The sequence below is a fragment of the Eucyclogobius newberryi genome, unplaced genomic scaffold (genome assembly GCF_026437365.1).
Source record: "Eucyclogobius newberryi isolate DKJ021-1_F unplaced genomic scaffold, fEucNew1.0.hap1 SCAF_1, whole genome shotgun sequence".
Taxonomy (NCBI): domain Eukaryota; kingdom Metazoa; phylum Chordata; class Actinopteri; order Gobiiformes; family Gobiidae; genus Eucyclogobius; species Eucyclogobius newberryi.
The window spans coordinates 25,715,906-25,725,209 of record NW_027315723.1 but is presented as its reverse complement, the minus strand read 5'-3'; the positions used below and the strand labels follow the sequence as shown (position 1 = coordinate 25,725,209).

Below are 9,304 nucleotides of genomic sequence, written 5' to 3'. Positions count from 1 at the left end.
TTTCCCTCCTGGAAAATTAAATGTACAAATAACACATTTAAAGAAAGTAACATTTAAGAGAAGAGCAGACTAAAGTCACATGCATTTCACAACATGTTGGTATAAGTGTTTTATACAATAAGATCATTTGTAGAGACATGAGTTTTATTTCTCTGCAAAGTATGGAAAGTAAATGATTCTTCTTTGTAATGTGTTGATTGCAGCCGTTGAATTACATTTATCTTGTTGCCCTAATCCTCACACAAGCAGCACTTTGTGTTTGTTTAGTTTGTAAAAACTACTCCTGCATCCCTGAATTTTAGAATGAAAAAACATTGATTCCAAATACAAAAACAGATTTAGAACTCTAGTTGTACTTGGGCCATACTCTGTTATTCCACTGTGAATTAGCTCACTTCCTTATTGCTAACCACTGGGGGTGACCCTTTAAGAGGTCAGGCAAACATCTCATCTATAGAGGAGACTGGACCTCAGGAGGTCGCCATAGCCCCAAACCAAAACAAACTGCATCCTACTGGGCAGAAAAAGCATGACCAGAGTACAAAATGTTTTCAAACATTTGAAGAGGGCCACTCAGGAGCCTTTGGAGCTGTTGTCCCAGCGGCAATGCAACCTGCATGAAAAGTAAACTTACTCCGAGGGCTGCCTGTCAAACATAAGCACGCATACGTGAGAGGATCGAGGGGAATGGAGACTGACGCTCTTGTAGGCAGCCAAGCCGAGGGAAAACCAGGATAAGAGCCTCTTCAAAGAGCAGCGAATTTGCTGAAGGAGCCAATGTCATTTAGCACGTACTCCCCCCAAAATGAGACTGGGCGGAGTGCAGCAACTGAGAAGGCTTTATGCAGTGACGGGGGGTTGAAGATATAGGGGCTGTAAGCTCTACTGCATATCAAATGAGAGAAGATACTCAGAAATCAGCTTTTTTTTGTGGCTCCCCCGTGTCTTGTCAATGACGCTGGGCTGTCTCTTCCACTTGTCACATTCTGCAGACTTATACTTTCACAGGCAGTTCTAAAGGCTTTACGCAAACACCCGCCCTTGAAATAGGCTAATTGTGTTCAGTTGACTTCCTTGGATGCAACAGGGCTCACAAGTTAATCACCCAGGAAAGCCTCTTAGTGACAGCTATGCCTTAATTGCATACCAGACTGTGCCCATCAATTTGGGACGTCAGCAACTACAGACAGATCTCGGCAAGAGAATTTGAAAAGCAGATGCTGTCATGACATCGATTTGAAGATAATAGTAAAAGTGATTGTATCCCACGCTTTGGTATTGTGATTCTCCAGCAGGTCTTTGTGTGTTCAGGCCCTGGAGTAGTCGCTATCAGCAGGGGCCCTCCAGTGTGCAGCAAAACATTAAAGACAAAACAAACCAAACCGTGTGACAACAAAAGGGGAATGTGGACGGTTCGAGGGAGATTTGTTTTTGTGCATTGCGACCGTGAACGCTCATCCTCACCCCGGCCCTCGCGCCACGCTGCGTTTGAGCAGTTTATTTAGAAAAAAGCCAGGGTGAAGACGCTAACCTTTTCCACAAAGCAATAACTTCCCCACCATGACATCGAAGCAACATTGGCTCAGTGTCCCCTGCCGCTGGTTGTGAAAATGTCAGACAACTTCTTTTTATGTGGGGAAATCCTATCTGATTTACTCTCCCTGCTCTTCCTCAGCTCTGGGGCCTGTTTGTACAAGGCCATGTTTCATTTAAATATCAAAGGCGTGTGATGGGGGCCAGACACTTAAAACATCATCTTTTTTAAGTTGCATTAAAGCACTGGCACGTCTGATACACTGACAAGTGTTCTCAGTGAAAAGATCTGATCAGAGAGACAAAGGTTTCTTTCTCAGTGACTAAAGATATTATTTTGGATACTTTAGGGCAACTTGAAAGGGGAAAGTATTTGAACGTGAACCCAATAACCTTATGTCAGTCATGCTCTCGACCAGTCCTTCCCAACTTTCTCTCCCAGTGAACCCTATTTTACCCAAATATCCTTCTACCTGAGAAGCCACTGGGGGCTGGACTAGGAGCATACAATACAGAAATATGTACTAACTTACTAACTTAATACTAACTTATAGGATATTAAGGACATTGTGAACATGAAATTCCGATGCATTTTATTCCATCCATCCATTTTCTACCGATTGTTCCCTTTCGGGGTCACGGGTGACTGGAGCCTATCCCAGTGACTTCGGGCCTTAGGCGGGGTACACCCTGGACAGTGGCCAACTTGTCACTTTTTATTATTCTATATAATAAAAACATACAATTAGTTAACTTTTATCACAGTTTTTTGGGTATATTCATGTATCGGGACATATTGTATCATGGACCCAGTATCGGTATCATGAGGCACTTGGTAAAACTATAATTATTTTATAATAAAAAAATAAAGATGTTAAAGAACAGTAATATTTATAAAATGCATCATAGAAACAATGAATGTGCCATCCCTTTATTCAAATTTACAAAATCTAGTTTTGTCCTTTACAAAGAAATCTGGACTATTAGTCCAACTTAAGACATCCAGTTTCTAGTATAAATGCAACAAAGGCATAGATTTGACCTAAACAGAGATATGAATAGAAATAGAAAAACACACGAGAGAACACATTTTCATAACATTGTTTTGAAAACAAACTGTCCCAAGTCGTTTTATCAGTTTTAACTACGATATTATTATCTACGCATTGCACACAATGTAAAATGTGGCTAACAAATGGATCTGTATTATTTTCATGCTAAATGTATACTAATGAAATTTAATGAAACATCTTAATTTGCTTTATCTTTTACGAGAGATGCCGAAGTGCTGTGGTTTAGAAGATATCGCGAGATTTAAAACAGGAAAAGAGACGCACGCGAAGGTCAAAAAGTAAACATGGCTGCTCCCGGCATGTTGAGGTCCGTGTGGACCTCCTTTAAGAGTTTAAAGCTCTGTAACAATACTTTTAATGCGACTAATCTTCCAAATGTGAACGGACCTTTAGTGTCGGTGCTGGCGCTGCAGAGCAGAGGCTTAAGACAGGGTAAGTGTCTGCAAACAGAACAGAACATGACGCTGTCGGGCTAGCGTTAGCTAAACATGATGAACTGAACTACGTGTAAAATAACTTTATGCTTTGTATGTCGGTGTAATCCCTCATTCGTCCAGGCGTGTTCCATAGTAGAAAAAGCTTCAGTTGTAGTCATCTGGACTCAGTTTGAAAAAATAGACGTTTCGACTCTCATCCAAGAGTCATTGTCAATAACAGAATTTAGATCGAGAACTCCGATATTTATGCTTTGTACTTCCAAAAACCTTTGAGGTTTACCTTTGACTTTCGTTATCCTTTTGATACATGTGTTTTCAGTGGTGGAGAAGCGAGATGGCAAGACAGCAACTGTAAGTATGTTTTAGTCTGTCATGCAATTTAACAAATGTAGTATAATGTGTAATTTCTCATGTTCTGTAATAGCTTGAGGGTCAAATACTGGACACATCACCAGCACCTGAGCCCCCAAACCCTGCAGCGAAATGTCCCATCTACAGATGGAATCTACAACACAAATACAATTACACAGTAAGATACTTATTTTTGGGCTTTTAACTAATATATTATTTTACAACATTTAAGTTCAATAATGTTTATGAAGTTGTAAGTAGTATGTATTCATGAAACATAATCACAATAATGTACATGCCTAACTAGTGCCCTTACTTTGTCAGGACGTGTTGTTGTTGAGTCAGTTCATCAGGTCAGATGGAGGGATGCTGCCGCGGAGGATCACTGGGCTGTGTTTTGAGGAGCACCGTAAAATCGCGGTGTGTGTGCAGATGGCTCACAGAGCAGGTATGTGTGTTTACATGTGTCTTCCAGTGTCTCTTCTGTTTAATGTCTCTTATATTACCCTGCTCAGGTCTGCTCCCGGACCACAGACCCAAACTTCCAGAGGGGCATGTCCCATCAACCAAGATTCCCAAACCCAAACTCAACAGGCATGTTGCATTTATATACAATTTTTGCATTTATTTGTCACACAATTAAGCGCCATTAGTACTTTATGTTAAACTACAAATAATATTATTTATTGGTAGTATCATTACTCCACCTAACTAAATAGTGTTGTTTTGAGGTAATAATCATGTATATTTTACTTTACCCAATAATACCCATGCAATTTCCATTCAAAAGCTGTTGCTGTATTAGTGTATAGATGTACTAGTTTCCAAAGCTTTACATTGAATTGTCTATGTGATGGCATTTGTTTTTGTTTCTTAGATACCTGACCCGTTGGTCTGTCAACACCGTGAAGCCCATCTACAAAAAAGGACTGAAGTGGAATAAGAAGCCCATGCATGTAGGACACCCTTTGCTGCAGGGCAATGTGCGTTATGGGGTCAGACCACTTTACATCAAACACTGAGGAAAGAAACGTGGACTGATCAAGACGAGGGTGGAAAAAAACTTACAAATACCAGGTGGATTTTTGTTCTTTTCCACAAACTGAATTTTCCGCAACCGGATTCACCCTCTCAGAACCCTTCTCCATCTGTATTTATTCGACCAAATGTTTATAAAGCAGCTTGACCTCAACCATCTATTTCGTCTGTGCTGGCTCTCGGAAAACCCTTGACGTGAGGTCACCGACAACTTAAAGTGACTCAACATTATATGAACAAAGTAGGTGGTATGTTTCGTTTACTCACAGATGTGCAAATAATAAAGCATAAACATGTTCCCCGCTTCCTCATTTGGATTGAGGTAAACTGAATGTTTGTACAGTTGAGTGATTTGACGTTTATTTGACTCGACATTTTACAGAATTCTTTAGAGCATAAAAGGCAGGTCCAGGTTCTTTGTCCCGTATCCGAAGTAGACGTATCCGTGCTGCGGCGTCTTTGGGATGTGGTAAAAGGTCAGCCCGAGCCACAGGTGACTCCGGATCACGCACACTTGGTCGGCGCATTCAAACCGCAAGTGCCACGAGCCTAGGATTATTCAGATATTATTATTATAATGTATCTTAAAAGTATGTACAGTGTTGAAGACAATAGGAGTCCATCAAAAACTGATTAATCACTATTGTTGGTGGCTGTCGTTTTCATACATGGCAATTATTATACAAGTAGTGTTATAGATGTGCCTAAGTCGTTGATTTTATGTACTGTATTTTCCAGAGTATAAGTCGCACCAGCCGAAAAATGCATACTCAAGAAGAAAAAAAACATGTCGCACTGGAGTATGAAATGCGGTTGCAAGTGTGAAAATAACAAATAATATCACAAGTCGCTCCGGAGTATAAATATATAAGTCACACCCCGGCCAAAACTATGAAAAAAGGTGCCACTTATATTCCGGAAAATGCAGTACTTCAAAATAGATCTTAAACAAACAGCAATAACGTGACTTGTATAATAAATACAGTAAATCAGTTTTCCTAGAATTTGCTAAAATTCAATGTCAATGCCGTTTTAAAATTGGTACCGTACTTTGTAAATTTGCTTATATGGAGGAAAATAGTATCCAGTATTCCCTTGAAATCCCTGGTACAACACTGTTTCATTGTGGCGGCCTGGCTTTCTTTGTACAGCTGTCTGTTGCTGGCTTTACTTTTAAAGACAGGAAGTAAGGAAGTTCGATGCAGTCACGTCATGCCACACTGGGAAAATTGTTCAATAAATCAATGCCTTTGTGCTTTTTACAGTCCAACCTGTAGCAGTTTGGGTGTGACAAATTCATGGGCCAACAATGCACCGCTTTAAAAAAACACATAAAAAACAAAATAAGTTCTGTATCAGCAAGCGAAAGTATGATCTCCTCGATGATCTCAGATGAAATACTAATAATGCATGAGTAGGTGGGGACAGTTATGAAGACTTGATAAATGGCTTTAATGTATTTCTCCTGTGAGAGCTCTGGTTTTATGTTGGAGAAGCAACACGCCACATTCTCCTGACAGAGGTTTTAAACAGTGTAAAGCGGGAGCAGCGCGTGAGGAGGCTGCACAGAGCGAGGCCTTGAGACAGCTGTGTAATGTCTGCAGCGGAGAACACACACAAACATACACACTACACGCAACACTACTAAATCAATGAGTGGCAGGCTTAGTCACAGGCACTAAATATTTTTACTCTAATGCCCACAACGACAACTCCTGTTGCACCACAGTCACTGAGGAATCTGGAATAATGTACTTGATGAACACAGACGCCTGAAGAATGAGAAACGCTAATAAAAATAAATGACTAAATGCATTACATTAGACGAGAACAAAGCCTGTCCTGTGGTGGAACGTACCAAAGTAAAAGTACAGTGGATACTACCATAATAGCTTACTTCACTACAATAAAGGGCACATGTCTCGACTTGGTTTGACGGTTTGACGTCGGCTGAATTGGATAAGGGAATGATTTTGTTGTGGAATACTTTACTTATTTACTTCAACAGTACATTTTTAAAGGGTTTTTCAATACTTTCATGCAGTAAAACACTCCTAAATCTTAACAGTAACCTGGAACCACATCCTCAATTACGTTTCTGTTCATTCTTGGTGTTACAGAATTCTGATTAAAGAGCGATGTTGACCAAAGCTTTGTACAGTCCTGTGCTTCTGTGTGAGGGGGGAAAAATGTGACTTTTCAATACAGTAAAATGTGTGAGCAAAAGACTGACTGTTCTGGCATCACTGAGGCGGTACATCTTCACTAAATTCCCATCAGTTTCCTTTCATATGACAAATAGGAGCTCTGGCAGTCTTAATCAGAAATTAATGAGAAATGTAATGAGAATTCATCCACTAAAAACGACTTCATTTGGAGCTCTGGGCAGACAATGTGGTGACTTATGCCAGACCAAATATTACGGGAAGAGAAAGTCTTTGAAAGAGCATCTGTCCTATTTCATTCAATTTAATCTGTATGATTCATTTGGATCTAATGGAGGAAAACATCTGGAGCTCATGGAGGATGAACATGACTCAAATATATTTTGACTAATATGACTGTGTTTGGTGTGTTTGCTTACCTTTGGGAATGTCATCACTGAGGAGGTCCATGAAGTCTATTACGGGGTTCAGATCAGCCATTTCCAGGATAGATCTTTTCTTCATATTCTTTTGTTTAGTGAAATGCAGGAAATTTTCCAGTTTTCCAGCTTCGGAATAAGAAAGGCCTGGAAAATGAAATGCATTTATGAATCAAATGAAGCTGGAGAGTGACAGAAGTGGTGGTGTTAGTACTAGTAATGGTATATTAGTATAATGTACCCATAAAGCTGCGGTTTACTAGCACCAGCTCGTGTGGCCTTTTGATAAAAGCGCCTCTTGGAACCACAGACACTTCCTGATCAATTTGATAAACCGTAACTACCAGTCTGTTTTCCTCTGTCACTTTAATCTGCGTCAAAACACAGTATTTTAGTCAAAGATAAGACTCATCAGTATAAAAGCATCACTTACCACTAAATCCTCTGCTTCAGCCTCTTCCCCTTTACTCTGCCTTTCAACATGCTCATAAACATGTGAAGGGTCACCCATGAAGTGACCTCTGGCAGCTTTGGACACCTCCTGGACCATAGAGTCGGTAGAAGGAGGCAGAAGGTACCAGTCCAAGCAGTTGAAGCTGGGACAAAGCACAGTTAGTTTGATGTGTGAAACAGTGGATTAGACTGTGTTTTACCTGTACAGATACTTCTGCTCATGCATCTCATCTTCTCCTCGCCCCAAAGCAATGAAATAGTCGTTATTTAGTCCGAATATTCTACCCCAAAATAAGACTCTATTAAACTTAAAGCTTTTCTTCAGAATGATAAGCGAAGTAAGCAGAACAGTCTTTTCCTCCTCAGTCAAAGTGTGGCCGCTGCTGGACACGAGGTCTAAAGCGTGTAACGAGTTTGAGTCCATCGTTCCGAAACACAACAATATCCACTAAATAAGATTTAAAAAAAGAAACAAATACAAGATTATTTAAAAATACGATTTCAGCACTTGATGAGCTCACAGAGGCTAAAGTAGCGCAGCGCGGCGTCACGTCTGTGGTTGCTAACGACAACAAACGGGTTGCCCTGACAACAATTTGTCAACTTTTTCTTTTCCATTATGTTACTAATATGATTAAATGTATGAGTGAAACGTGGACAGGCTGTGTTGTGTGAGGGTGTGACCCTGGGCTGAGCCTCGTGCACAGCTGCAGGATGCATGGCTCAAACTAATGTCAGGCTATTGCATGTTTGGCACAAGTGAGTGTAAAGCAACAGGGCTACACAACCAACAAGAACATTTACTTTAACTGCATGTGTGCTTTTCTACAGCCAGCACATTGGTAAGAAACAAATTGTGTGTTGCATTTGTAAAAGTGCATTGAGCAGACAGATGAAATTATTGGAAAAGTGATGCAAAGTTGAGTTAATTGCCTTTTGTGATATTCTTTGGGATTGAATAATTGCATTAGTGGTGTTTAAATCCCTTGTGTCCCCTGTTTTAAATGGGCATTAAATTAACTCTTGTTGGTGAATCAGTGCTTAGGTCCAGCAACCAATGAAAACACAGTGTGTAGTTGAAGCAGGAGTCTTCACTCCGTCACTTTGGATGCACTGTGCACATGTGCCTATGCCATAGGTCCATCTACACCATGATCTAAACCCATAAGGCAGATATGTGTTTGTTTTGTCTTCAAACCCAAGTTAAAAGTTGTTTACAATGTAATAATATAGGATTCAAAATGTGTAAAAACACAATTTAATGAGAATCAATGGCCTGAGCATGAATAGAAACAACAAAATAAGAGATGATAAAAGATACAATAAACCATGCTGGTTATAAAAGTGCCCAGTGCAAAGTAATGATGACAAACCTTTCAGAAAACAAATGTAAACATAGGCTGCTTGAGTTCAAATACAGCGTATATGTCCAATGGTGCATTTGTAGGCTACTTCATGTGATGGCTGTGAGTGCCTGAACAAAGGTCTTTTTGGAGTCATGTGATTGGTCAGCAGTGGTGAGGTCAGCAGCCTGGCTCGGAGCTCTGTTGGCCCATTGAGAAAACCAGAGAGTGGGGTGACTTCTCTCCTTCTGCCCCACATAGATGAGCTGACCTGGAACAGCCCCTTGCAGCACATCACAAAGAGTGCAAACTGAAGAGAGTGTGCAGTCAGCGACACGTTTACTCACCTACATGTTAATGTCCACACACATTAAATGAGTAGTTGTAATGTGGTGGCAACTGTTCAATCAAAAAGAAGCACATTTTGTGTAATTTTGAAATAACGACTTGAAATAATGACTTAAAGGTAACTATTGACCCTTTTACACTGCC

General features: G+C 40.3%; 2 protein-coding genes across 2 annotated transcripts; one reads left to right on the top strand and one right to left on the bottom strand.

Moving 5' to 3' along the window:
* Positions 1–2,856: 2,856 nt before the first annotated feature.
* Positions 2,857–4,728, top strand: mrps18a (mitochondrial ribosomal protein S18A). Its single transcript, XM_072441281.1, has 6 exons — positions 2,857–3,038; positions 3,363–3,394; positions 3,468–3,572; positions 3,719–3,842; positions 3,910–3,988; positions 4,272–4,728. Exons 1-6 carry the CDS (start codon positions 2,891–2,893, stop codon positions 4,414–4,416), a joined length of 633 nt encoding a protein of 210 aa, XP_072297382.1. The 5' UTR covers positions 2,857–2,890; the 3' UTR covers positions 4,417–4,728.
* A 62-nt stretch (positions 4,729–4,790) lies between these two features.
* Positions 4,791–7,904, bottom strand: rsph9 (radial spoke head component 9). Its single transcript, XM_072441268.1, has 5 exons — positions 7,670–7,904; positions 7,450–7,612; positions 7,258–7,387; positions 7,017–7,163; positions 4,791–4,981 (listed from the first exon to the last, which is right to left on the bottom strand). Exons 1-5 carry the CDS (start codon positions 7,891–7,893, stop codon positions 4,821–4,823), a joined length of 825 nt encoding a protein of 274 aa, XP_072297369.1. The 5' UTR covers positions 7,894–7,904; the 3' UTR covers positions 4,791–4,820.
* Between the last annotated feature and the right edge of the window lie 1,400 nt (positions 7,905–9,304).

Coding starts and splice junctions, on each gene's coding strand:
- mrps18a (XM_072441281.1), top strand. CDS start 2,891: ATGGCTGCTCCCGGCATGTTGAGGTCCGTGTGGACCTCCTTTAAGAGT. Junction 3,395..3,467: donor GAGATGGCAAGACAGCAACT/GTAAGTATGTTT, acceptor GTTCTGTAATAG/CTTGAGGGTCAAATACTGGA. Junction 3,573..3,718: donor AACACAAATACAATTACACA/GTAAGATACTTA, acceptor TTACTTTGTCAG/GACGTGTTGTTGTTGAGTCA.
- rsph9 (XM_072441268.1), bottom strand. CDS start 7,893: ATGGACTCAAACTCGTTACACGCTTTAGACCTCGTGTCCAGCAGCGGC. Junction 7,388..7,449: donor CTGAAGCAGAGGATTTAGTG/GTAAGTGATGCT, acceptor GTTTTGACGCAG/ATTAAAGTGACAGAGGAAAA. Junction 4,982..7,016: donor CAGTGATGACATTCCCAAAG/GTAAGCAAACAC, acceptor GAATAATCCTAG/GCTCGTGGCACTTGCGGTTT.